General features: G+C 41.3%; 4 protein-coding genes across 4 annotated transcripts in view; 2 read left to right on the forward strand and 2 right to left on the reverse strand.

Moving 5' to 3' along the window:
• lrmp (lymphoid-restricted membrane protein) overlaps nt 1-10,469 on the forward strand; it is a gene marked incomplete at its 5' end in the record, with an annotated part of 30,837 nt that extends 20,368 nt beyond the window's left edge. The window contains 18 exons of the mRNA XM_083935097.1: nt 400-413; nt 1,996-2,042; nt 2,187-2,275; nt 2,412-2,605; nt 3,513-3,597; nt 3,721-3,769; nt 3,867-3,894; nt 5,109-5,249; nt 5,760-5,894; nt 6,042-6,189; nt 6,485-6,531; nt 6,655-6,723; nt 7,240-7,298; nt 7,594-7,692; nt 8,666-8,794; nt 9,412-9,438; nt 10,025-10,179; nt 10,296-10,469. Of these exons, the coding sequence (XP_083791223.1) occupies nt 400-413; nt 1,996-2,042; nt 2,187-2,275; nt 2,412-2,605; nt 3,513-3,597; nt 3,721-3,769; nt 3,867-3,894; nt 5,109-5,249; nt 5,760-5,894; nt 6,042-6,189; nt 6,485-6,531; nt 6,655-6,723; nt 7,240-7,298; nt 7,594-7,692; nt 8,666-8,794; nt 9,412-9,438; nt 10,025-10,179; nt 10,296-10,438 (1,658 nt within the window). The 3' untranslated portion in view covers nt 10,439-10,469. The remainder of the gene's footprint in view (nt 1-399; nt 414-1,995; nt 2,043-2,186; nt 2,276-2,411; nt 2,606-3,512; nt 3,598-3,720; nt 3,770-3,866; nt 3,895-5,108; nt 5,250-5,759; nt 5,895-6,041; nt 6,190-6,484; nt 6,532-6,654; nt 6,724-7,239; nt 7,299-7,593; nt 7,693-8,665; nt 8,795-9,411; nt 9,439-10,024; nt 10,180-10,295) is intronic.
• Nucleotides 10,470-11,426: 957 nt separating this feature from the next.
• Nucleotides 11,427-17,401, reverse strand: dnai7 (dynein axonemal intermediate chain 7; the record flags this gene model as incomplete). The annotated part of the gene is made up of 16 exons (XM_083935098.1): nt 11,427-11,702; nt 11,810-11,923; nt 12,614-12,772; nt 12,868-13,082; nt 13,160-13,319; nt 13,407-13,576; nt 13,796-13,886; nt 13,964-14,114; nt 14,245-14,403; nt 14,543-14,646; nt 14,780-14,914; nt 15,840-15,977; nt 16,124-16,228; nt 16,310-16,398; nt 16,660-16,744; nt 17,348-17,401. 16 exons carry the CDS (start codon nt 17,399-17,401, stop codon nt 11,427-11,429), a joined length of 2,205 nt encoding a protein of 734 aa, XP_083791224.1.
• A 38-nt stretch (nt 17,402-17,439) lies between these two features.
• lyrm5a (LYR motif containing 5a) lies at nt 17,440-19,048 on the forward strand. The gene is made up of 3 exons (XM_083935156.1): nt 17,440-17,559; nt 18,254-18,326; nt 18,422-19,048. Exons 2-3 carry the CDS (start codon nt 18,282-18,284, stop codon nt 18,632-18,634), a joined length of 258 nt encoding a protein of 85 aa, XP_083791282.1. The 5' UTR covers nt 17,440-17,559; nt 18,254-18,281; the 3' UTR covers nt 18,635-19,048.
• Nucleotides 19,049-21,122: 2,074 nt separating this feature from the next.
• slc5a8 (solute carrier family 5 member 8) lies at nt 21,123-27,394 on the reverse strand (the record flags this gene model as incomplete). The annotated part of the gene is given in 18 exon segments (XM_083935099.1): nt 21,123-21,145; nt 21,148-21,253; nt 21,340-21,428; nt 22,155-22,258; nt 22,611-22,825; nt 23,029-23,115; nt 23,191-23,258; nt 23,346-23,455; nt 23,650-23,738; nt 23,940-24,069; nt 24,343-24,483; nt 24,761-24,876; nt 25,214-25,252; nt 25,680-25,747; nt 25,860-25,911; nt 26,014-26,079; nt 26,745-26,864; nt 27,161-27,394. Coding segments are annotated over 18 exon segments (1,857 nt in total).
• Between the last annotated feature and the right edge of the window lie 390 nt (nt 27,395-27,784).

Below are 27,784 nucleotides of genomic sequence, written 5' to 3' on the forward strand. Positions count from 1 at the left end.
CCCCTTCCTCTTTTTGACCCTCTCTGTCTATTTCTCTCACTGCATGTGTTTTTGAGCTGAGTGAGAGTAGATGTGTTTTTAAAGCGGGTGGTGGTGGGGGGTAGAGCAGGGGCTGGCTTTCCTTCAATGAGGCTGCGAGGGAGTCCTCGCCCTTGGCAAGGAGGAGAGCGAGGGCATGATCAGACAATCAGGCAGCCATCTTTCTACTGAATGCTCAAGCCTACTGTATGACTTAGGGAGGATGGGCTTTCCATGAACTTTGTTGCCAAAGGAGGCAAGCACTAAATACTTTTCAATATAAGTCAAGTTAACTGCAGTAGTGCTTCACAAAAGGTAATAAAGGAATATATCAATTCAGAGCAGATCATCAATTAAGAGAAGAAATGGGATGATGAAAAGACTTAATATTTGTGGTAAGTACTAACTTAATCAACAAGTTGTGGTGTTTGATTAGCACTCTGAAAACAACAGATATTCAAGTTAGAATTATATCAAACTGACAATTTAAGGTTTTATCAAAATTGTCAGTTTTCTGTCCATTGACTTACCGATTGTGATTACATCCAGTTATATAAAATCATTATGTTCCAAAGACCATTAGCAAAGGCCTTGACACATTTTATTTGACTGTATCTTTTGTCTGTCTGGACCAATTAGTGTTTACAATGAGTTGCTTTGATGTGTGGTCTATACAATAAAGATGCTTCATGGTAATTATGCCCAGCTGCAGATGGGTTTGCAGTGTTTTCGTGTCAGAGGCTCACTTGTTGTTGTGATGCTGTATTACCAAAGTCTGGTTTCCATCCTGCTGAGAGGTCGATCAGCTTGGTTTATTTAGTATCCTTCCTGCTGAGAGAGAGTCTGAGGAAGCTAGGAAAGGCTGGCGGTGGTGTGTGTGTATGTGTGGTACATCAATAAAAGAACCCTGCTCCAGAAAGGTTTGTATGATTTAAGACTCTGGGTTTAATCTGCCAGCAAAAAGGAGTCAAATTTCTTTTGAACAATATAATTTGGATATATTCAAATAGTAGTTTTGTTTGCTTGTAAGTAAAGATCTTTTCATAGGAACTCTCTCTATATTTATGTTAGAGGCAGGCTGTATAGACAGTGCATTATTCCACTATTAATATTTTTAAGTTATACAACATAGGATTGCATAAACTCATGTTTGTCCCAGTGAAAGAAATGGAGTGAAATTCAAAAGTTTGAAGTCAGTTTTTTTTGTGATTTTACTACATATTAACTATTGACATAACTAAGATGTTGTCCAGGGATATGATTATGCAGGAATAAACGTTGTTATGGATTGTCATGGTTTTATTTATCAAAGAAAAACTTGATGATTTCAACCTTTTTTGATTATAGGAATACCGTTGAATAAACAATGAGTTGGGTTTGAATCTGATACCAGTTAATGGTGCTGTGAAGAAGTAAAAGCAGCAGTTTTCTTTTGCTTCACCGTTTCTCCAGATTCTAAACGACATTGAAGTTTCCTTAGGTTTTATATTCAGTGAAAAGGTAAGGCAGCCCTCTCCTATTTTGAAACGGGTAAAAAACGGATATTATGCACACACTCGTTACACAATATCCCATTGCGTTGCTCTGAGCGCTCACCTTGCTCCATTGTGCGTGTGTGTTTTTTCAAATGACTGTGTATGCACGCAGTCCACCTCCACTACTTAGCACTGCGCCAGTGTTAACGTGTTCTCTGAGCACCCCTCTCAGCAACACACACACACACACACGTACAGAGCTGCAGGGCTCTCCATGAAGCAACACATTATATAAGGAATCAGTCCAATCGTTCTCTTCGTCACACTGTACAGCTTAGATAGCATTTCACTGCCATGGGACAGGTACGTTACATGTATGTGAAAGCCTGTGTGTCTTTTAATCATTGACAATTTCTTGTAATGTGGGGCAGAAAAATGTGCTGCAAGGCCATCTGTCTTTTTCTCACCCCGTCCCTGCTCCTTTTACTTTTGTCCATCACAGAGCCTGAGCAGGAACCCGTCGGTAGACAGATCAGCAGCGGAGGACAGGTGAGAGTCAACTGTTAGCTCAGGGAACCTTTTGAACTCACAGGGTTTTCAACCTGCGTTACTATCCAACAGCGTTATTTTCATTAGGACATTAAGGTTTAGATGAGTTTTTTGCAAATGCTGTATACTGTATGTGTGTTCCAGCACGTGTCTGCTACCTGTGTTGGTTGAAGAGGAGGAGAGTGTGCAGGACTCTACAGCCGAGGTGCCAACAGTAGCCGGCAGCATGGAAGGTAGGAAGGAAAAATTCAAATCTGTGCGCATGAAGATGAAGAGAGAGAACTTGATATTTCTAAGCAGACTGTTTGTTTACGCCGTCTTACATCTACATGTAACTTTGACCACCCACACACCAACGCTTTCTTCCAGGAACAGACCAGCTCATCAGAAGCGGAGCGACACCCATCTCCGACAGCAGTTCTTCTCAGCCAGGATCGACCTTCACACCTGCCAGCCAATCGGGGAGCGGCATGGGCAGTGTGACCTCTGACCCCAGCCAATTGGAGGATATTGCAGCCAAGAGGGACTCCCTCCCCCTCTGTGGCAAAAATAAGAGGCAACTGGTAAGACCTGCTCTACTCCCACTTTCTTCTCTACTGACTGTTGATTAGTAGCTGCACATATAATGTTGACAAAGATTTAAAGTCTTTTGTCACTTTTACTGTGTAAATCAGTGTCATACTGTAAACTATGGACTGTTGTTGCTTTAATTTTTTATTTTTTACTTGAATACAAGGTAGCAGTCAAATTTTATAGCAAATCTAGTCTTTATTTTCATCATAACTTACATCTACTACCAGACCATAAATGGAGTTCAGAACAGAGTTGGTATGCAAAATAAACAGTTGTCACTGAGTAAAAATAGCCATCCTTATACATAAGAGAGATGATTACAAAAATAGCTTTTTATTTTCTTTACAATTAATCATTTTTATTCATGATTTGTTTTTCTTTTCTTTTTTTTAGTCTTTTGTGACACTTGTTATATTCTTAGTTTAATCTTAGCTTAAAAGAAGCTCAGACTGGATTTGATGAAACACCAGGCTCAAGTTGAATGGAGCTGGTGTCCATGAGATTCAATTTCAGTGATAAGATTGTGCCATCTTCATTCAGCATGACATTGCAACCTGAAGAGAAATGCTGTTTTTCCAGCTATGTGAGTGTTTTGTGTGTGTGTGTGTTTGTATGCAAGAGAAAGGAGGAGTGCATAGTGTCATTTAGCTCCACTCAGGATCAGATCATTTACAATTAAGAGCCAGCTACACTTGCAAGCTGCTTCAAATCTTCATATTTCACCTTTCCACCTTATTATGTAAAAAGCGTTGGAGAATGGAGAGTAAGGAGGGAGCGTGTGAGCGGAGCAATATGGATGTTGAGGGCAATGTTAGCATGGAGAGATCAGAGTTGAAAGGAGTTCAGGAGGGGGAGAATGAGCAGAGAGAGGCAGTAATGCTTGTCGGGACCTTGCAGGAGCTGTCACATAGCATGGAGGCCATCGAGGAGCACACGGTTCAGGAGGACCAAAGTGAGACCAGTGTGGCCACTGAGAAGGAGGGTAAGAGAATATATTTATAGTATATATAATAATTATCACCTGTCTTTTGATACCAAATTTAATTCCAATTTTAAAACTGGGTATTTCATGTCAGACACCTGCTTATCATTCCCTTTTTTTTAGCTGAGACTTCAATGATCTCGGACACCAGTGGCACGACCAAAGAGAACAGGTAATAGAAATTAACTTTTAACTTAATACTTGAATTCACAATCATCCATGTGTGCGTGTAACAAAACATGTCCTCATTGTTGTCTCTTTATCTGCAGCCTGTCACCTAATGACAAGGAGATTGAGGTATGTATACGGTTAGATCAGAGCTGTATTCTCTAATTAGTAACGCAAACAACTGTTGTGTTAAGCCCAGTTCAGACCAAAGATTGGCAACAAGACGAGTTGAAACATGCAAGTACTTGCAGGTCTGCAACGTTCTGAAAAGCTGCCGGTTAACATCAGTAAGACGAGACGGTGTATCATCTCCATAGCAACACCCCTCTGTACTTCCGTTCTAAATTCTGACTTTTCAGGCTTTTTTTGTAGCTGGATTTAATTTGTAGCATCATAAAATATAAATGAGGACAGAGATAGTGAGATACTTGCTACAGTTGCATTTCTAGTAGTGATGAAACGGCGAGAATACCGTTTTATTTCCTTGATTCACTGCTTTGTTCTCAATTACCGCGGTCCCTCTGAGTGTTTAGGTCTAGCTCGACTGAACTTCTCTGTCTCTCTCTTGCTTTCGCTCTCTCGCGCGCGCTCGTTGAGCCTCGGTCCAAAACTGCCATATCGACCAGCTTGACATTACAAGTGTCTTTGCCAGCAGACTTTTGTACGAGCTCATTGGCTGCCGTACGTTCCAAAACCAGCTGCTGGAAACTTGCGGCAACAACATCAGCTGGTTTGAGACGAGACGGGTCAGTTCACACCGCTCCAACGTTTACCTGCAACATTCTAAAACGGTGTCGTCTCATCGTTTGTTTGAACTGGTCTTTAAGAACACTTTTTGTTGTAGAAATGGGAAACTTAACTTCTGGGGTTAAGTTGTGCTTTGAAAGAAGATTTTAGAAGCCACATTTGAATCTGTATTACTATCAATCTCTGTATTCAAAATTAGAATCTATACATCCAACCTCTCATGAGTTACAAGTTGGGTCATTCTTTTCTTGCACAGCCGTTTGTCCTTTTGTGTGCATACATTAGAAATATACAAATCCACAGTTAGTTAACCTGTTAGTGAGTTTACACACTACCCTCACAACAAGCATTCACATAGACTGTTAAGGAATCACTTTGTTAATGCACTGATGGGATTCTCTTGATATGTGAGGGTTTTCTACAGAGAAGTGGTGTGACTTTTTCACCAGCAAAAAAATGCTGTCTTTGATAGGGGAAAACTCTTAGCCTAATCAAACAAGGAAACAATAGAATTGGTCATCCTATCTGCAGTTGGCACAATATAATGCGTCCAGCAGTCAGTGCCAGGAGTCAAGTGTCATTCTTCATGTTTTCAGGCAGAGTTCCAGCGTCTGGCTTTAGGCTTCAAGTGTGACATGTTCACCCTGGAGAAGAGACTTCGACTCGAGGAGAGATCACGTGACCTAGCGGAGGAGAATGTCCGCAGGGAAGTGTCTAGCTGCCAGGGCTTACTGCAGGTCAGTGTGCATGTGTGGGGAACCTTCCTGCTTTCTGTGGAGGGAGAACTTGCTTAAGAATATTTGTAGCGCTTTTGTGCAGCTCCTTTTTATAATACTATAATTTGTCCCGCGCACCTTTTTGAGAGTAAACTAAAGTTCAGCTGCATGAATTTTGCAAACAGTAGAGATGGACATCTTCCGAACGGAACTGATGAAGCCTCTTAGATAAGAGGTTAAACGTCTTCCTAGACAAATAACCAAGTCCAGTTGCTTTTGACGGAAATTGCTTTAGGGATAACGATGACCTGGACAAATGAGAACATTCACAGGCATAATGAAAGCTCTACAGCTTTCTAGTTGTTTAGATACAAAAATATGGATAAGAACCGAATAAGCCGTGGGTTAGTGAGTGTAAAATTCTATATACAATTATTTCTCTTAAGGCGCAGTCCTGATTTTTTTTTCTTTTCCCCCTTCCTGTTTGTGTCTCTCGCCAACTCTCTCCTTTTCCTTTTTCTCTCCTCCCAGGCTCTGACACCTCTGTGTGAGGACGACAGCCAGTCCATGGAGATCATCCAGAGGCTCCAGAAGAACCTTGACATCCTCATCCAGTCCATGACCAGGGTGTCCAGTCGCTCTGAGATGCTAGGAGCTATTCACCAGGTGGGATAATGTGTGTGCGTGTGCGGTGTGATTTAAAAATATGAGCTACACTCAATTTTTATTCCTGCACCAACAACGATACAAACACTACTGTCTGGTGATTTGAATTCTGTTTTCTAAATGGAGCCTTGTGTACGCAAATGTCAGGAGAGTCGTATCGGTAAGGCTGTGGAGGTGATGATCCAACATGTGGAGAACCTGAGGAGAATGTATACCAAGGAGCATGCTGAGCTGCTGGAGCTAAGAGAGGCACTCATGCAGAACGAAAGGTCGTTTGGATCACAAACTGAAAGAGGTAGAAAAAGGGTTACATACTGTGAAGGTACAGTACATTTTTAGAATCTTGTTACAGTAAACTGTCACTGTTATTCTGACATTTTTAGATTTGACAGAAAATACTGTAATAATAGCATCCACTATCACAATTTCCTTCTAGAAAAATGAAATGTTATGGTTGTGGTAATGGCTAAAAGACTCTTGAGATACAGTATTGGTATTTGAATGTATTTTCTTGTGCCGATATTATATAAGATAACATGAACTTTATTGATCCCACACCATATTGGTAACTAAACCGCCCCTCTTTCCAGACGACTTCCGTGGCAAGAAGCAGCCAACGCAGTACTATGGTACTAAGGTCAGCTGAAGCTAGGTTACATATGATCTCATCATTCTCCTTTACTCAGGACTAATGTTGTTCATAATCTGTGTTTATAAAAGAAATAAATCCTTTTTTTTTTTATTCCCCCCTTCGCAACAGCCGTCAACTCGGCGGGTTAGCATAGCAGGAATCCCCCGCTCTGGTGGAGGCAACTTGAACTTTGACATGGTGAGGACGATGCTGCCATGACTTTTGTCCCAACAAAAGAGACCAGATGAGATTATGCTTAGCGCCCTTTTGGTTTTGTCAGTGAGAGAGATTTTTGCACTCATAATATAATTTCCAAAAGCATGCTTTGCTAAAAAAAGTCAGCATCCTAGTTGCAGTGTAGATTGCTCCAAAGGTTGATGGAAAATTTTTATCCTCAGTTTCCAATGTATATCTTTTCATAAACCGATTGATTGCCTCCCCCATAATAAGATACCCACTTTTAAAAGATTTTAATGCTATAATTTCCATGTTCTCAGGATTGCTCTCAGTGTCACCTACATAAAGTGCAGGTCAAAGCATGAAATACATTAGAGGTTATAGTTATGGCTCATCAATGTAAAATGGAGGACAGGCTTTAGTATTGTGAAAAATGGATCCAGGTTTAAAATATTTGTTGTTATGCTTCATGTTGAGCAAAGTAAGTTCTTTGTTTTAATGAATCCTGACTCAAATTGTTTGATTTTCCCACCAAAGTCCAAAACACAAGACTGCTCAGAGGCTGAAACGGAGAGACTGACCAGGCGATCTCCATGGTAGGTATCTGTACGTGTGTTGATGTGTGGGTTAAATCTGGCTGGATAATAACGTAGAGCGATGTCAAACAAGATGTACTCTGTATTTGAAGTTGGAGAGTGCGCTTAAATTACAAATAAGAGGAAGGTTTAAATGACTCTAAACACACCAGCATTGTTTCTGGTGTGCAAGAAACTACTGGCTGTGGCTGTCTTTCTCAAGCCACCAAAGCTTGCTGTATCATGACACTGATGTGTGACATGTATCATGGGATGTTGTTGTGTTATGCCCCTATGTGATAATGATGGTTTCCAGGAATATGCCAGGGAAGAACACTGCGCGCCCCCCACTAAAGCGCTTTGTTAGCTCTGGGGCCTGGGTTGACACTGAAGAGCCCTCTCTCTTGATGAAGGGGTAAGACATGCCAAGATGAAGCGTACCAGGCTGGCTGTGTCACATACGTTTTTCACCATGGCCCCAGATGCATAAAGATGGCAGCTTTTTGGGGTAACATCATTACCACTGACGCTGAAAAAGACGGGGATCTTTCAGTCCATTTACTTCTGTTGTGGTCACATTTACATTACATATCACTTTGCAGTGGATTGAATATTTTAAATAATTTTTAAAATGCCATCTTCACAGGGTAAAACAGAGATTGTGACCAACTCTTAACTGGAAAAAATATCAGAAAATTATTTTTGGGAGTGGTAAATGATTGACAGAAAGCAGTGTAACATAATGCAGCACTAATACACAAAAAAGTGTAATTATATGGCAAACCTAAAATCTGAACAATGCATTTTTTATTACTAATAGCTGTAACTACAGTGACTGACTCTTAAACTCGTAAACAATGATGACATCAGAGCTCACAGCAGCTGTCTTTCATGCATCTGGTCGCTCCTGGCATGGGGAAGTGTTTATCAGAAGCAAATCTCGCACGTTTTCTCTGTATAAAATGTAAAGTTGGAGGCTTGGTTTTCTATTTTTTTGGTTCATCAAGTAACTTTCAAGTGTTTGGATGAGCAGACTAGAATTGACCCTATTTGACTAGCTATAGCTGAAACTGAAGCTTAGACATTAATGAAGCACTTCTAATGCTCTCCAAATATCTGAAAGGTTGTGAAATTGCTTTGTGTGTTCATGATATGATATTGGAGCATGTAAGTTGAGTTGCTGGGCACACATCGTTGGAGGGATCTCTAGAAAAAAAAAAACCTTTGTGTACTGCAGGGGGGTTAATTAGTGAAAGTTTGTCGGCTGCATATGCATGAAATGTGCACTTGTGCATGTGCACATGCAGAATATGTGTGGTTATGTAGCCTTGCTTGTATTTGCAACTGATGAGTGTGTTTGTGAATGCCTGATCCACGCATGCCCACAGGACGGCCTACGACAACACCGACTGCCAGTCGGAGGACGAGCAGAAGGAGGAGCCTGTGGCAGAGAGGAGGAGGTCCAGTCTCAGTGAGCTGGGCAGTAAACTCACCTCCCTCATTCTGCCCCACAAGACGTTAGTCCAACCAAATACCCACCACTAGCCTAATGCAGCACTACTTTCTGCCAGAAAAGCAAAGAGGCTAGCTGCATAGTGGAAGAGTTCATTATTTAGCTTTATTGAGGTTCTAGTTTTAATTTAATTTAAATTTGGTTTTCTGCTGGAGACTTCACCTTTGGTATGTGATCTCTTGTAAGAGCAAGCATTGTGTATATACAGTAGAACCTCCTAAGTAATGAAACTCTTTCATTATATGGGTCTGTGCTGGACTAGCTTCTTCTTTGCTCCAGTTCAGCAGCTTTTAATCAGGTTAACAACGTTTTACTGGAAAAGGCCAGAAATCAATCCTTTCCTTCTACTGTTAACTGTCTTGAGATCAGTGTATCTCAGTGTGACATGGGATTCTGGAAGCTGATTTGCAGTGTGCAGCTAACAAAGCATCTATCTGATCAACTAATTCATCTTTTCCCCGGCTTTTAGAATTCTCTCATTTACTAACATGTTCTGCTGCCTTAACATTTTCCTGTGCAAACTACTACATTTGGACTATTTCCTTTTATTTTTGTGGGGTGAGCAGATCATGCAGTGTTCTGAACTGTCCTTTCCTTTTTTCCTCCCACCACATTGCTCAGGAGTCAGGATGAGCTGTTTGTAATGCTGTAAGTGTGTAGAGAGAAGAGTCCAAAGTGGAAGTGCTTGTGGATTCTGTCTAAAAAAGCATGTATAAGGCCTGTATTTATCAAGTAGGAGTGCCAGTCAGAGGCCACTCCTGACCTCGCACTGCCTCTCTTAATGACTGTAGAGTGATTTGAAGCAGCGCTCCTACTGTTGACAAATTCCAGGCCAAAATGATCATCTGCCTTTGCCTTACCAGTTGATGCTCAAATCCACCCCTATCCAACTGCTATTAACTGTGCTGCTGACAGCTTTTTCATAATGCTGATGTGTATGGCTCTGCATCTTTGAAACTGTTTGAGACAGGTGGTAACATGCGCTTAATTGAAGCCAATTTCAGATTGCAGCTAATCAACTGCCTTCCATCTGTTGCATTAGTTACCACAAATGACCCACAGGTTTGACTAAAAAGGATTTGATGGTGACTTATTTCCTTCCCTATGAGTCATTTTTGGTAACTTATTCAATTTCTTGCTTTATCATGGATCTTTTTTTTTCTTCATTCTCTCATGTCTCATTTTCTATCCATCATGTGGTAACATATAATTCTCTTTCATTGCCCACCTCCAGTCCGACCCCTTCCTCCAGTCCCACGTCCACAGACCCAGGAATGGCCCAGTCTCTGTCCCACAGCCTGACCTCTTCCCGGACGGCGGCAGCAGCAGCAGTAGCCAGAGGTGGAAGGGGTCTCTGGCTTTGGTTGGCGATGGTGGTGGTGCTAGCAGGTAAACTTTTTCTATTTATTTTGTCCGATGTACTTATTTGATAATTCTTTTCAATCTCATAGACCATAAAGAGTTACGTCTCATTCTGTGTGTGAATATTAATGGTTCACCTGTAGGTCTTTTGGCACTGCTGGCTAGCCTGGTGATGCAGCCAGCGGTAGATGCAGCCCCTGTGGGAACTGGGGACTCCTGGATGACCATCCAGCAGCTGCTGTGGCCCTACACAGGGCTTCGGCATAACGGACAGCCACCCGTCTAGCCCCCAAGACCCAGGGTGGATGGTTTTACCGCCCGTCAGCCCTCTGCAGAAATGATCTGTGCACTGGGATGGTGATAAAGAAAGTACAGTGTACTCCTGATCGGAGGCTGATAGGATTTTTACTGGTGCCTGAAGATTCCTAAAACGAGACTTTCATTGACGGCATAGGCCAGGCCCCAGGGGATAGTTAACCCTGCGGAGGATTTTATGCATCACATCACGTTTGCTAAATTAATTAGTCGTTTGCGTGTGTGTGTATACACGTGTGTCGAGAAGAAGCAATTACAGTTGTTGGAAATCAGTGTCCTCTTACAGATGGCTGCTCAACATCCTTAACACTTTATGATGCCGTTTTGCCATCTGCCCTGTCAAATCAGGCTCGATCAGTCATCAGACCTGGGACAACGTTGACCAATCATGTCACAACTTCATCAGACAGCACTGATCCACCAAGTCATACAATGGGCCGCTGTGCAGATTTCCATTGACAAACATTATGGACGATGGCGCCAATTGTGCCACATGGCTTTGTAAACATTTCGTGCACTTGAGGAAACGGGGAAGTGCCAGCCTTTTTAATGGAATTTCGCAGTCGACATTTTCTATGCTTTTAAATCTATAAACACTGGTAATAAAACTTTTATTTTAAGTGTTTTACATTTTTGAAATATATTTATGAGTTTAGTTTTGAGTGGGGATATTTGAATGTATTTCTGTTAAGTTATGAATCTACATCGTTACAGTCTTAACACCAAAGGTTTTTTATTTTCCTCTAAGATCTTGCTGTGGTTGTCACTGTTTTCAATTTCACTCTTTTGTATGTTCCAAAGAAGATGCGCGAAACTTTGCACAAATAAAGTAGCCAATTCTAAAATAAAAGCTGTGTGTTCTTATGTACATTCAAATGTAAATTTCGAATTCAGGTGTTTGGAATGTCTTTAATTTGTTGTTTTAAAAAAAATGCAACCCCAAGTTAATTTAACACAGGTTATGAATACACCAAGGGTCTGGTGGCACAGAGCAGGCTCTGTACTGCATCAACAAACAGATAATTGGTTCCTCTGGTTCTAGCTATGCCATCAGTGCTCATGGTGTCCTGGAGCATGTGGATGAACGTGGAGTGAAACTCGCTTCCAGGATAATGGTCTGGAGAGAAAGCCTCACTCTTCTCTGTGATTTCCAGCTTCTGACTCCTCTGAGCGCCCAGCAGGTAGAGACTCCATGAGTCCTTAGGCACCGGGGCAGGGCCAAAGTGCTCACACACCTGGTAGAGGAAAGGGAAAAATGTACAAACAGGCTATTCCATGGTGGGGCGGGAGAAGGGGCAGAAGGCTGAATTAAATAGCTTCATCTACATGTGAACGAGAATACCTGCACGACTAGATGCTCAGCTCCACATTTGGCGTTCCACTTGCTCCACGAGAAACCACAGGCAGAGGCGAAGAGGGCCATCTGTTCGTACGCAGCGTGTTCTGTGAGTGGGTCCTGAAGAGCAGAGAAACCACACAGCACATTTAGAACTGCGGAAAATGTTGGACTGTAATTTGGTGAAAGATGAATCAAAAATAAATTCCTCATTATGGTCCCTCTCAGTTGTAGATAATGAGTAGGATGTAAGTAACTAAGTTGTGGCTGGTCCAGGCAGAATTCTATCCATCTACTCCATAGTGTTGATTAGCTTAAGCTTGAGAAATTTTCCTTTTTTTAATGTTTCCATCTCATCTTTTAAACAATATAGATATGTAACACCCACCTCTGCTAAAGAATACCTTTTCATAAATCTGATTTGTTCAATTCCTCTTAAGAATCACCTTAGCAGCGTGACGACCACAATGAAGATTGGGTTGGTGCAGGCTGAAATACCTCAACAGCTGTGTGGTGCCATTGTGACTGCTCCTGAGTTTTCATCTAGTGCCACAGTGTGGTTGACTTTTTGTTTTGAGGGAAATTCGTATTGGAAGGATTGCCTAGACATTTGGTGCAGACATTTACGCCCCCCTCAGTATGAATTTTATTCACTTTATGACTAAACACAAGCAAAACTAGAAACATTCCCATCAACCTCAGCTAGTGATGTGACGTGACTTTGGTAGCAAATACAGCTAAACCTGGTGCAAATCTATAATATATTCTTGTTCTTCTATTCTATAAGCCAATATGTAAAAAGATTCAGACCTTGCCGCAGGTGCTGACGTATTTTTCCGTGTACTCATTCACAAAGATGTTGATCCCTGCGTTAAGCATGGCTCTCTGCAGGGCGGGGCCACTCATCCACTTCCCTATGAGGTGAGACAGCCCTCTCTCTTGCTCTGACTGCAACATACACTGATTACCCTGTTAATCAGATAGGCACAAGCACAAATTAAAACAGGTTGCATCTCCTGATATTTCTCCTGTTTTGTACGTACAGGTACTTTTCAGTCTCTGACCTGAATCGTGATACTGAGGGCGATGAGTGCCCCGTTGACCGTGTAAAGAGCTGAGTCTTGACCCAGTGGCCTGAGCTCCCAGCTCTGGAAGGGAAGGTTGGCGTACGTTTCCTGCATCAGCACAAAAGCCTGGAAGGAGTCCATCTTGAAGGAGATTTTGACCTCCGTCTCCTCATAAGACACATCAGTGATACCGTCCATCCTCCACTGCTTATCTGGATGTGAAAACAATTGTAATGCGTATACATAGTCTTATATAGCTTGTGTTGTATACTATATTACATGTCCAAACCTGTAGCATCCCAGCGAGCCACTTGGGGAGTTTCCAAGAAGACCACAGAGTCTGGCAGCGTCACAGACACACCAACAGGAGGGCAGGTAAGAACTTCACTGTTGTCTAAGTTAGACTTCTCCATAGGGTAGGGGAACACCTGGAGCCCTTTGTCCAACAGCTAGAAAAACATGGGTATGAAGCCTTGATCAACTTTAGCTGCTGGGCTTGGTGTAAGCGGCAAACACTGAAACACTTTTCTATTTACCTGTCTAATTTCCCAGCCATTGACTTGGTGGGCTTGTGGCGGGAGGTGAAACACATCATAGTAAAAGACCCCACCCAAAGGCGTGTACTGCATTAAGTCCACCACCTGGACACATTCACGACGGTTCATCGTTGTCAGCTGCGCTAGAGGAGAAGTCAAGTCCCCTTCTGCTGGAGAGAAAAAATAATCATCTATTTTAACAACAATTATTGACGTAGACACATCTTAATCTACATTAGAAAACATTACAAACGCAGATTGAGTTGTTGTATGGGGCTAGTCCAATGTAATAAAAGACCTGTCATTTTGAGTAACAGCAGGTTTACATCGTGTGTGGCGGGGCTTTTCTTTTTGTTTACGTTTGGAGTGGCAGGAATCAGGCATCTTACCACTGAGTGCCTCCATCTGTGTCTGTATCTGGCTAAGTCTGCCTTCTGCAGACTGAGCACTGCTTCTACGGGACTGTACACTGGCCGCACTCTGTGAGAGACATACTCAATAAGAATGAAAACGTCACATTTAATCTAGCAACCCAGATCCATATTCTTTCATTTTACCTTCCTCCCTTCCAACCCTTGGATGGACTGCACCTCCTCGTCCACTCTCTGCTGCTGGATCTCGCTGTCTTCCTTCACTTCCCCCTCTCCTTTTGTCTCCCCCTGCTCAGGTGCATTTATCTCTGCTGGAACCTCACCGCCTGCAAGAGACCTGCGACCAAACACGAGGAAAGGCAAGAACACAGGGCAAAGAGAACATAGTCAGTATTACCTGCTTTATTACATCTGTAAAATTATCCCTGGTAGTATCAGCAGCAGAAAGAGCACTATCACATAAGTACCTTTGGCTGAGTGTGTGTGTTCTCATGTAAGCCATCCTGGCCAACAAGGACAGGTGGTCATAACGTGTGTGGAGGACCCGTACAGCGATATTGCTCACAGCCAGCTGTTTGGGAAGCTCGAAGCCCAGGCCCGCCTCCTCAAAGTTTAATCCTTTGAATCTGAATGGACCCGAAACAAAGAAACATCGATACTTGCGCTTCCTGCTAAATATGAATGCTCACAATATGGTGTTGTGACTTGTGAAGGCCACCAGGCAAGAGTTTAACATTTAAGGCAGCAGTTTCCTCCTCCACAAACCTTGGATTTTTCTTGAGGTTGGCCCAGAGACACAGTGTTATGTTGTCATCTTCGACAACAGTCTGCATGTTGCCTGTCTCAGTGTCGATGTCCGCACTGGCCCTCTATGACCAGAGAGACACACAACACACACACAAAAAAGAATGGGTGCAACATACACACAATAATAAGCATTTCTATTATAGCACCTTTTTTATAGTTACAGAGCGTCACAATGTACAACTATGATTCTTGTACCTTGAGGATGTCCTCAGTGGTGAGGTGGTGTTTAGAGTGGATTATCTCCTGCAAATGTACAAGACCCTCCTGGTACTTTGGGCCCTCTTGTGGATCTGTAACATCTCTGAGCAGACCCTCCAGCTCCTCCATCAGCTATAAAGCCATACATTTATAATTCTTAAATTGGCTAGTTTTTGGCACTGGGCACAATACTACTTTCAATCAGTTATTTGGTTTTAGTTTTTCCAGCAATGGTCCTGGATACTGCAGCTCAGACGATTGTATGTAGTTTAGGCCATCCATGTAAAAAATGCATAATGTCAGGATTTTACAACACTATGGATAAAAGTCAGGAGTTAAAGGATTTTAAAGGATACACTGATTATGATTTGCTAGTAGCATAGAGGGAGCAGCTTAGAGACACTATTTAAAATAGATAAAAATAGAAGACTTACGTCTTATCTACCACTACACCCTTTTCTCACAGTGCGTGTTGCGGAGTCGTCAGGAGAGTCTGCGATTGCTATGTGAAGACCGAGATAACTTACTATGTTTTCTAAATATATCACCATGACAACCATTACTGTTCGACTGCATGTTTGAATGACTTTGCTTATAGGACTTCCCTCAGAGCATGTTGAGACACTGGTGTACTTTATGCTCTCTTCTTGTACAAGAATAAATACATTTTTTTATCATAACTCGATTCTGGTTCCGAACTGGTCCTTGTGTCACAAGTTTTTCTAACAGATGGACAAACACTTACATGTCACAAAGCAAAGTCTGCGTCTTCTCTATTCTGTATTGTGTTAGTGGGGCTATCATAAGATTTGGATTACACAATGTGTTATACATATCCTTAACTAACTTCCTTAGTCCAATTAACTGCTGGAAAACAATATAAAATTCCTATTTTTGATAAATCAATTAAAGAAAGCAATTTGCCCCATGCAAAGCTGCAACTAGCAAATATTTGGTGTTTATATCTGATAAATAGCTGATCATTAAAACTGGAGTCGATTTACTCCTAATGTATTAATCAACTTAGTGCATGACAAATACACTTCTACATACAGACCTGTAGAGCAAGGTTACATTGCTTGAGCACGAGAATGATGTTGACCTCTGGATCATCTCTCCATAAGCTGATGAATGTGTTAATATCCTGCTGTACTGCTGGGTCTGGGGTGCCGTCACAATGCATATATCTCTCCCACTGGACAAGAACAACAACATGTGTGTTAATATCAATATCATTTATTGAGAATATTATTTGTTTTTTATTTAGTCTTGATAGGCACAAAAATATATAAATATGCTTTGCCCAATCTGGTGTCTGCTTGTGTATGTGGGAACACACACCTTGGCTTTCTCCACAGCATCAGTTTTCCATTTGGTCACTGCACTATGATTCTCCTCCAGTAGATGGCGAAGTTCGTTTAACTCGTCTTCTCTGCGCTCTTGGTCCTGTCAAAAAGACACCCATGATCACAGCATGCCCATACTGACATGAATGGCATGGTAATATATTCCATAAGGATAGCTTACCTTTAACTCAAGCTGTTCTAGCTCTTTCTCCTTTCTCTCCCTTTCCAATCTTTCCTGCTCTTCTTTCTCTGCTTGCAGCTTTGCTTCCGCTATAAAGCAAAAGCACATATGATGTGTAGGTGTACGAGTACCTCATCACATATCCTAAAACTGCAGGAATCTTTATTCCTAAACAGTGATTGGTACATGAGCAAACATATTATTAAACAGATTATGTCCTTGTCATTGGTTTTCTGCAGAGTTGAATGCATACTAACCACTTACATGGCATGATCGTCAGTGCTTTCCAGCAAGTAACACTACATACTTTTGCCCCACTTTAAATAAATAGAGTAAGATATCTGGATTACCTTCCTCTTGCAGCCTCCTCTCCTCCTCCTCCTCTTGCTTCTGCTTTGCTTTTTGAGCCTTGGTCTGTTTATGTCCCTTTGATGACTTGAAACCAGCAAAACATTATAAATAAGTGTTTAATAGGAACAGCTCACTTCTACATGTGTAGTTTTCAAAGGGCACATTACTGAGGAGAAAGGTAATCAGTGACTGCACAAGTGTGTTGGTGACAATTAGTGTATGATAGCATACTCTGCCTGGCTGCATAACGCTACATCTTCACCTGCATACCTATGGTTTCATCAGATTTATGTAGACACTGACATTTGCTCATACCTTTCCTGTCTTGGGTGGCTATCATTCACAGGAGAAAACATGGAGAGAAAGTTAAAGAAGGTTTAAAACATGAACTCAAGGCACCTGGAAAGAAATTGATTTTAAAAAAAAATGAAGGGTGGAAAGAAATGCATCAAAATAAGGGTTCTTCCTGCTGATGCTAACTTGAAAACTACAAGGAAATGTACTGCAGTGTTCTATTTACTATCCTTAGTATGTTGTTTTGTTTTTAGCTTTACTTTCCAGACTTTAAACAAAATGATTTAAACAATACTATAGTTAGTGTTCAACCATGCGGTTTAAAACATTTGAATATGATAAGTTTTAAGGCTAAACGGGGGTTATTTATTCGGAGACATTGTAAAAACTCACCATGCTGAAACCGAGCTCCACAGCGTCCAAGTAACCATAGAAACGTTCACGCATGCGTGGTTATCTGTTTTTATTTGCGACATACTGAAGCGACATACGGCTGCGTGTGTGCAGCCGAGCTGTCCACAGGAAGGACAAAGAGAAGGAGACTTCTCTTTCTATTCGTCTATTATCCTAACGCGGGTGTAAAGTTACCTAACAGAAGAACACATGTAAATATAAATGCACTGTTTTATATTTAATTTTCGTGGAGTCCGTGAAAAATGTAGTTCGTGTTAAATGCTAACGTACAAGCTACCACTTAGCTGTTTAAGGGCTAGCTTGTGTCTTCACGCACACTTAGGTGGCAGCCACATTTCACCTCATTTATCAACAACAATGTTTTAAAAAAGTGATTTGTTTTTTTTAAAGACTCCTTTGACCAGATATACAGCAATATTTGTGAACTTGTGATATTTACTTTTCTTGTAGAAATGTCAATGTTAAATCTTAATGTCTTAAATGTTTAATCTTAACTGGAATGTTAAAACTATTTAGATGTCACGTTTAATTAGAATTCACATTTAATATTTAGATTTAACATGTAGCATTTAGGTTTAACATTTAGTATTTATATTTAACAATCGACATTCAAATTTAGGTTTAATTATTAGATTTATCATTTAGCATTTGGATATAACATTGAAATATTTTTACAAGTAAAAGTAATGATCAAAAAGTTAACAAATATTGCTGTAAAGCTGGTCGAAAGTGACTTTAAACAATTCACATCACTTTTTTGAATGCTGTTTGTTGCTTAATGTGTTTATTTCAGCATGCACCACTTTACAACCATCTGTCCTGTCTCTGCTGTCATTGTCTTCCCAATTAACAGACAGTGTATCATTCAAATCCTTTTTGTTTCAGAAGTGTAAAAGGCCACCTCGTTTCTGACATGGCCAACCCTGTAAGGGGTGAGGTTATCAGACTTTACAGAACTGTAAGTAAAGAGTTAATTACACAATTGACAACACAGGGGTCGGTTGTGTCCTGTGCTGCATGTGGTCTTTAATGCGTTTCTCATCCTCCAAAAAGCTGCTGTATCTTGGCCGTGAGTACCCCCAGGGAGCAGCTTATTTCAGAGAGCGCCTGAAGTCAGCTTTCATGAAGAATAAAGATGTGACAGACCCTGAAGAGATCAAAAAGCTGGTGGCCCGGGGTGACTTTGTCATCAAGGAACTGGAGGCTCTCTATTACCTCAGGAAATATCGAGCCATGAAGAAGAGGTATTACGACCCAGAAGAATAATTACACACATGGCTGGCACTGGATTATCCTTCAGGCTGTGAGGAAAGTACAGTCGACATTATCATATTTTGTATTATTTTCACATACACACTTCTATTAATGAGATGCAGTACACATAACTCAAAAGGGACATGGAGGATTCATCTGTAAGAAGTGCCAGAAAGTAAGCATGTGTGCCAGTGTTTTAAGTCACAAATCTGTATGTAAATATCATCGGTTTTCTTCCAAAACAGTTCTAAACTGTGTAAGTCTAGGTATCAGTTTGACTGAATCATATGTCCAATTTATTTCCTATATTTGTAAAAACATGGTCAAACTTCTAGAAGAGTGAATGTACGTGACTACTATCAATGCACTATTAGATTAAAAGAAATAATTTTATTGCCTTTTGTCATAATAAATATTATAAAATCAGTGCAGTGTCCACCAACTCTACTCATTTACTGTCATTGCTTTTATGAGATTCTACCACAAATATATTTGTTCTTTTGTATCAGGAACCTGCCCGAAGAATATGAAAAACGTATTGATGTAAACATATTTTCCTTCAATTCTCTCCAATTTCAAGGTCTAGAACCTCTGTCATACCAGTTACCTTGAGAACTACAGACATCATTTATAAACTCAAAAGAAGTTTCAAATTTTGCTAAAGAGCAGAAAAGAAAACCTGTTCATGCAAACCCCAAATAGTCTTATAGGATCATATTTCCTTTTGTTTTAACTGACACATTTAAAGTGTAATATTAAACTCCAGAAATGATTCACAATGCTAACTTGATGTTACATTGTTCTGCTTTTTTGCATCTTAATTTGTTTACCTCCATGTTCACATTGCCCTTTTACAATTGCAGATGCAAGTAATATCAAACTAGTTGTGTATTTTGTTCCAACACAACAATTTGGTGGCCTCTTGCTGTCACAGTAATCTCATGAGTCAATCATTCATCATAGACAGTCATACACATAATTGTCATCCCCTTTCTGTCCTGAGGCTGTGGTTTGGTTAAAGCTCTCTGTAGTGGTGAAATTATAGCCCTCAGTGGTCAGTGACAGGTCATCTCAGGAGGGAGGGAGGCGGTGTATATCAGTGCCAAAATACCCACCATCAGACATGTAGACACATAGTGTAATTTTGATTTGGTAATCACATTTGACATGATATTGGTCCTGAGTTTGCTTCAAATTTGACCAATATATTGCTCCTAAACAATTCTTATATGGATTATTTGTAATGTATACTGGTCTTTAATCTGTTTTGTTGTATCACCAACCCAATCATGTGTATATATGTTTACATCCAGGAGCAATACATGAGCCCACAGCACCACCTTCAGACCACCCTATAACAATGTAGACTACAAGTAGGTGTTATCATGTTATCTCCATTTAGAATCAGGTATCCAGAGCAAATTTCAAGCACATCAACCAATCAGGACCGCCTTCTGGCTGTGAGATATATTTAAGCTATATGATGATGTTACATTTTGGCCATTGCTCCCTTAAGACAGCTTAAAAAGTATATGCTATTTTTCAATTAAGGTAGGGACATTTATATGAAAAAGTATTAAAGCAGATTCAGTCCAGGAATATCTGCACCAGTTTTTGGTATTTGCTTTTAAAATCCCATGCACTGCAAGTCAATCCCTTGTGGAATATACATGTATACAGCAAAACAGGTTTATTATAATGTACCACTATGCAAGAAAAGGTAAAGACAACACATGTTGAAATTACTGCATCAGTTACTGGAGAAAGAAACAGTGGGAGACATCCCATAGTAGTCCATTGTGTAATGATGTTTACTTGACTCAAACCAGCATACCTTGGTTTAAAGCTATGAGACATAGTATAGATGATTCCAGTATAGAAGATGTGTGGCAAAAAGAGAAATAATACAAAAAAGGTTCTTGTTAAAATAAAAATAAAAAACATCATTCAGCAGGCTGGCTCAGAAACAAAATGACCTGTCAGGAAGTGATTATTTTTGCATTCCTGCATCTTCTGTAACCTTACCTCGGTTGGGTTGGCCAGAACTACGATGGCTGACAAGTAGCTGGTGGTCAGGGACAAGGAGAACAGTCAGATGTAAGGGGTTCCCTGGACCTCCCCTGGCCCCTGCTCAGCCAGGCGGAGTAGACTCCAGTGCCAGCAGACATCACCAGCATGAGAACAAAACACCACATACTGTAGTCTCTTACCACAGAGGAGCCCTTACATTTTTGGTGGAAGTCAGACCAAATCTTCATATAAATGAGTTCTTTGATATCTTTTTTTTTTTTTAATTCAGCAATGAAGAGTAAAAACAGCCTTGGCACCATTCATCTCCTGTAAATTTGTATGTTTCCTTGTTTTCAGGCCACACGCACATTAGGTACTAATTATCTAGAAGGTAACAGTATGTTTAGCCATACTCAACAGACTCCACTTTTTTCTGTGATTCAACTCCACTGACATTTCTTGTATTAGAACAGTATTCATGTAACATGCATTAATTGCATTTCATGTGTGAACGCTGCCTTTTGTCAAGTCCAGCTCAACGTCACAGAAAGCAGGATTGGCGTTGCCGTTTTTCTTCTCTCTGTCCCTCGTCAGGTCAAGCTTTCCTGTTCGTCTCATGACCTCAAAAGGGAAGGGCACAAAGCAGAAAGTCAGCAGCTGTTTTAAGTCGATAGCATTTGACATTATTTCACTGCTGCAGCACTTACTCTGTCTTTAAAAAGCTTGAACAGGTGATAAAGAGTTGTGTCTTCTTTCATAAATGTAAGCTTTGATTCCACCTTCAGCGTCCAGCCTCCTGAAATGTATATTAAAGTGTAATTCCGGCACAAAATCAGCCCATGGTCTTTTTTGACACTTACATCAAATAAACCATCGAGACAGTTTTTGTCGTGTAGCAACTATTAACGGTGAAATCCTTGAGAGTCGCTAACAGCCGGACGTGGCTAACACTGATTAGCTTGGTGCAGTACGGTGAAGGCATTAAAACGACTTTTTAAACCACTAATATTGCTCAAAATAACACCGAACCTCTGCAGTAGCATGAGAAGAGTCCCTACACATAAAACGAAGCATCAATGGGCTCCTTCCTTTTGGATTGACTTTGGTAATCGACTTGAATGGACTTTACTACAAGAGGAGCTGGTGCAGGGGCCAGTAGGTTTTAATGAATTCTGGGTTTGCTAACTACGTTGTTGGTGCTTTATTTTATGTGTAGGGACTCTTATCATGCTACTGCAGAGGTCTGGTGTTATTTTGAGCAGTATTAGTGGTTAAAAAAGGTGTTTTAATGCCATCACAGTACTGCCCCGGGCTAATCAGTTAGCCACATCCGGCTGTTAGCGACTCCCGGATTTCACCATTAATAGTTGTTACACGAAAAAAACTGTCTCCATGGCTTATTTGATGTATGTGAAATGGAATGATTTTGCGCCGGAATTACACTTTAAATTAACAGCAAGATCTGATTTCCATAACCATAGTACTTAACAAAAAAAATCAAAAAACAAACTATGTTATGTACCTGTACACAGGCTGACTAACAGCCCCACACTGATAGCTATGATGGTTCCAATAGGACTGAAGTAAAGGTAGGACAGAGAGTACCAGCTATCAGCCAGCAGAGACCTGAAGGGGAGAGAAAATAGTACAGGAACTAAAAAATGGTGCACAAAAATTTGAAAAGTGTGACATCAACATACTGCTCATACATGTATAAAAGACTGACCAGCAGAGATTTAGACAAACAAGGAGGTTTATTCAGGTAGGGTAGGGTAGTAATTGAAAATTTGTAATAGTTAAAGAGATGCAGACTTTGGGACTTGGACCTGAGTTGACTCAAGTCACTGATTTGATGGCTAGCAACTTCCGAGTCACATGTCTGGAAGGACATAGTAAATACAAATCGCTGTCCATGGACACTGTTATCTTACTAACTTGATATCACAATGTTTACCACTTTGCATCTCTACACACTCACTTGCCATCAGTGTAGTGTACTGGGGCTGTAGTGATGGTTGACTGTGTTGACAGAGCAGTGGAGGTCCAGTTGAGGCTTACTGCAGTGGTAAAGTTACAGCCCTCAGTGGTCAGGGGCAGGGGTCGCAGCATCTCAGGAGGGGGAGGGTATATCTGGGCTCCAATGCCCACCCACAGTGACACAAACAACCCTGACACCAGACCAGACAAAGCTCCCTAGAATACATGTTAGTCACTGAAAGTAAGTGAGAAAATGTGATGACGTATCGTTTATGTAGTTAAGCTGCTAAGCTATATAAGGAGAAATTCAGATATATTTCAGGTATTTCAGAGATAAAACATTTACAAAGCTGAATTGATGTCTCTTTTTTATTTGAACATGGGTTAGTGGAATCCCAAAGACAACAAAAAAGGCTTACTTTGGAGTTGGCAAATGGACAGAGGATACCCAGTGTGAACATGCCAAGTAAAGGACCCCCAAGGATGCCAAATACACTGATGACTGCCTGTATAAAGAAGCATGTTAAGTTAAGTTAAATAAATAATAGGTGATCGTCTTCTGCTAAACAGACCCACTCTACCTGCAAGATCCCTCCCATGAGTGAAGCCAGTCCAGCCATTCCAATGCATAAAACCCCATATATGAGACCTGCAACAGGGAAAACATTGTGGAAGAGTTTGATTACCATCTAACAGATTTGGCTCAAAATACTATGCGTGAGGACAATGCACTCACTCAGTCCTTTCGAAATCCAGGCCAGGTGTTTCTCAGACATGTAAGTGTATGGTTTGATCAGGTCCTCTACAGTCACTGCAGCCAGTGCATTGATGCTGGAAGACACTGTGCTGGGGTTCATATAGTAACACCCAAACCACACAGTTTAGTCATACAAATACTTTGCATATACGGATGCAGAAATTGCAACTTCAATCCCACTTTTTTAGTACTGAACATAAACTGATATGCTGATGGAATAAATTTAAAATGATAGCGTCTGTTGGGTGAAATAACTTTGATGTCAAGTATTGCATTTATTAACCTGAGAGAGCCACTATATGCGGCTGCAACAAAGAGTCCAGGAAGGCCAGGGTAGTCTCCTAAGATGTCCATTGCCAAATATGGCATCAACTACAGAGGAAGGGTGACACTGTATTAACACATGTGATCTGGAATTGCATATACAGTATATATACCATATATTCATGCATGCTGTGTATAAACCTGACTTAGATGTTAAAAACAGAGAGAGGACAGACGTGGAGCATACAAGAAACCCACAATATGTATATGTTTAAACCCCAGCACAATCTTAATTACTCTCCATCGTACCTGATCAGGAGCGGAAACCAGTCCGGCGGTCCATGGGTCGCAGTTCTTATAGACAGAGAAGAGGCACATTCCTGCAAATACTGAGCACAGCAAGATGGAACACAGGCCTAACAGGTTGATGTACAGGGACCTGCAAAATGGAAAAATCACACATGAAAAGCACCCAGGTGAACAGGTGCCAGGTGACTGAGAGCTGAGTCTCTTCGACAGAGAGCTGAGTCTCTTCGACAGTGGACTAATCCCTGTATGATTGACAAATGAAAAATGGTACCCCTGAAGATATCACGGTTTGTTTTTGTTTTTTACATGGAAATATAAAATTATATAACAACAAAACTCAAAAGGAGCCAAAACAGCCAAGATGTATCATGTGTCTCGTGTCTCCCTGTAAATCAGGACTCACAGTCTGGCATGAGTGATGCTCTTGCAGGAGATGTATCTCTGAACCTGGGCCTGGTTGATCCCGTAGATACTGATCCAGACGAATGTCCCTCCAACGGTTATGGTCCAAAAAGTGTGTCTCCTCAGGGGGTTTGTGTCAAAGCTTGTGAAACAGAAAAAGAAAGAAGCAAGAAGCAACTTGTTATGGTGCATTTGGTGTAGGAGCTCAGGCTTGAGAGGGTGCAGCCTCTGACTTGGGGATACAGTTTGAGATTAAACGTTTCAGCACCATGGATAGAATCAGACTGAACAAAGGGTTTGAATGTTTCAGCAGCACAAACACACAGCAGATTGTTTCTCATAGCTGGAAAAATAGCATGAGTTTAATCACGCACCGCCGTTAAAATAGACAACTTAATATCCTTCAAACACATACTCACTCCCAAAGGTTGAGTCTCCCTCCTTGTTGCGAATCTGAAATAATAGGGAGTACTCCACCTTGTACGACCACAGACTTGATGATGACAGCCAGGAAGCCTGCAAGCATGAGACCAAGCTGGAAGGGGACATTTTGATCATTTAGGTTGCTCCTTTCCCTGTTTGTTTGTCCCATGAATGGTTCTTATTTCAGTTTGTTGCACATGGATAACATTAATTATAATGCATTTAACCAAAACACAAGACAAAGTGTTGGTGTTTTGAGTGAAATGTTGCCAATATGTAATGACTTGGTGTAGTGGTCTACAACGGCTGGTAAACAGCATTGTCACAAGCAAACACAAAAAGGTATGACACATGCACAGTAATCCTTGATTGGTCGAATCTGATGGTAAAGTACCAGTGATACTGTACCAACCACACATTATGTTGTTGTTTTCCATCCAGAGGCTTACCTGAAACACATCTGTCCACACCACCGCCTTCAGACCGCCCTGTGTAATGATGCAGACCACAAACAGGTGTCAAACAAACAAACAAATTACCGAATTTAAAGAATAAGAATTCTGGGAAAAACCCTGACGTCAACACTTGGCAAATTAAAAGTTTATTCCTTTTTAATCACGAGAAAGGCTCAAAAGTCCATCCTCACTCCTGCCATCCCCATCTGGTAGGACTGCAGCTTATGATTCACTCTGCGGAGAAGGTGATTGGCTGCGATCTGCCGTCCCTCTGGGAACTGTACGCCTCAAGGACCCTGAGGCGGTGCAGGACTCTTTGAACCTCCATCAGGAACAAGAACAGTGTCTCCATGACACCAAGTTGGCCGCATCAACCAGGCCCGGGACCCCCAACCCCACTTACATGCAAATAAAAACCCATTCTGATACTGATTCTAATTGAGCAGATTTAGTTACATACCATTGTACAGTAAAAGGTACAGACCACGCCTGTGGAAATAACTGCACCCCACAGATCCATCCCAGTGACTGCAGAGAGAGAAGGAGGGCTTCAGACATACTCAACTGGGCAAAAACCAAGCAGCTTTAAGTGCCCTCATGCAGGAATGTTTCACGGATCTGCAGACTGAAAACAACTTACCTTGGTTCAAAGCCAGAGCTGGGGCATAAATGACGATTCCAGTGTAGAGGATCTATGACAGCCATAGAGAAATTATACAGATACTGCTGTTCTGTTCTCTACTCAAGAGGTTAAAGTCATGTCATGATGCGTTGACTAGCTTCTTCTTACTCACTGTCTGAACAATGAAGAGCACAGTTCCAAGCAGACGGGTTGCTCTGCTGAAACGCAGCTCCAGATACTGAACACAGAAATGAACACATAATATTTAAGGTCAGTATCGGAAAGACAAATTTCACATTTTTTGATTGTGTCATCATACGTTATTATCGCAAAATAGACCAATGGCCTTGCTTTACACAAAAGTAATGGTTCACCCCCCTTACTTTGGATCCAGTGGTTCCTCAAGGAGCTCTGACTTCTGTTACCCTCTATTCATAATGTCTAATCGCTTTAACTCGCTGCCCAAAGTTCCAATAATGTGTTTCAGAAATCAGAAAATGGACTAAAATCAGAACTAAGACACACTTTATCCTGTGTACCACACAATCCAACTTTTAACCCTAACCTTAGAACCCATGCCTGTAGATAAAACTATACAGTACATCACTTCTGCTGATGCGGAACCACGCTAACAGGCAGTCTCGCTCTGTCTGAAGAAAAATTGTATAAAGAAGAACAAGAGCTCACCTATCCTTCTCTACCTGACTCAATTTCCATATTCTTGTTGGAGCAGAGCCATAATCAACCTCAGACTACAACAAGGAGGTGCCCTTTAGTGTATTATAATAATGTCTTGTTCCACTACACTTGTATTTTGCAGGTAAACAAAACATATTTCACAACTTTGTGAATAGAACAGAAAAGAATAACCACATAATAATTCAAACACCAAACCACACTCACCTCATACGTGCTGGTGATGGCCAGTCTGTAAAAGACTGGGAGAAAGACCTCAGATGTGACCACCATTGTTATTACGTAGGAGAGTCCATAGAATCCAATACTGGCTCCGTAGCGGTATACCTACAGAGAAATCATATGTTTATTTTCTATAATTTGGGCGAAATGATCCAATGATCCACTTACTTGGTGTGTTCTTTGCACACATTGGAATGATGTATCCATGAGTTACCTTTATAATGGCATTTGCGTGATGAATAACTCTTATAACAGCTACTAAGTTTATGCCCCATGTATGTATCATTGTCTCTTTCATTATGTGTGTGTGTGTGATTAAGTAGAAAAGTCAGGGAAACTGCATTGTCAGGAGAGATGTTTTTTTGTATTATTTGTCTTTAGGGAATTTGCTGTAACCTTACCTCAGCTGGGTTGGACAGCACTGTGATGGCTGACATGAAGCTGGCGGTCAGGGACAGGGAGACGGGCAGGGCGTTCAGTCTCTGACCCCCCAGTAGGAACTCCCCCGAGCTTCGCTGGCCCCTGTCCACCCAGGCGTAGTAGACCCCAATGGTAGCTGACACCAGGAGCATGGCAGCAAACACCACATAGTCCGCTGCCACAAAGGAGCCAATGACCGGAGAGTTCCCTGACATTTTGTCAGACCAAAACTAGAAATCAAACTTTTCAGAGGTCGATTCAAACTGTCCCATGTGTTTTGCACTCAGAGTAGGAATAAACAGATCCTCTGCGGATGAATGGAAGTCCTGATACATCACTCTCTCACTCAACACTGAGCCGAGGACAGAACCACAGACCGAAACCTTTTATGTGTGTGTGTGTGTGTGTGTGTGTGTGTGTGTCTGTGAGAGAGAGAGAGAGAGAGAGAGAGAGAGAGAGAGAGAGAGAGAGAGAGAGAGAGAGAGAGAGAGAGAGAGAGCACATTCCAGACAGGTACATGTGGAGTCAACAGGCGATGAGAATTAATTGTTCTCCTGACCACAGGATAAAACCATCATCAGTCAAGATGTCAGACTTTGAGCTAG

Source organism: Echiichthys vipera (genome assembly GCF_963691815.1).
Source record: "Echiichthys vipera genome assembly, chromosome: 20".
NCBI classification, from domain to species: Eukaryota; Metazoa; Chordata; class Actinopteri; order Perciformes; family Trachinidae; genus Echiichthys; species Echiichthys vipera.

Bases quoted from the DNA above. Each gene is read 5' to 3' on its own strand.
- lyrm5a (XM_083935156.1), top strand. From the start codon at position 18,282: ATGGCCAACCCTGTAAGGGGTGAGGTTATCAGACTTTACAGAACT. The intron at 18,327-18,421 runs GTAAGTAAAGAG...TCCTCCAAAAAG, and splicing joins TTATCAGACTTTACAGAACT to CTGCTGTATCTTGGCCGTGA.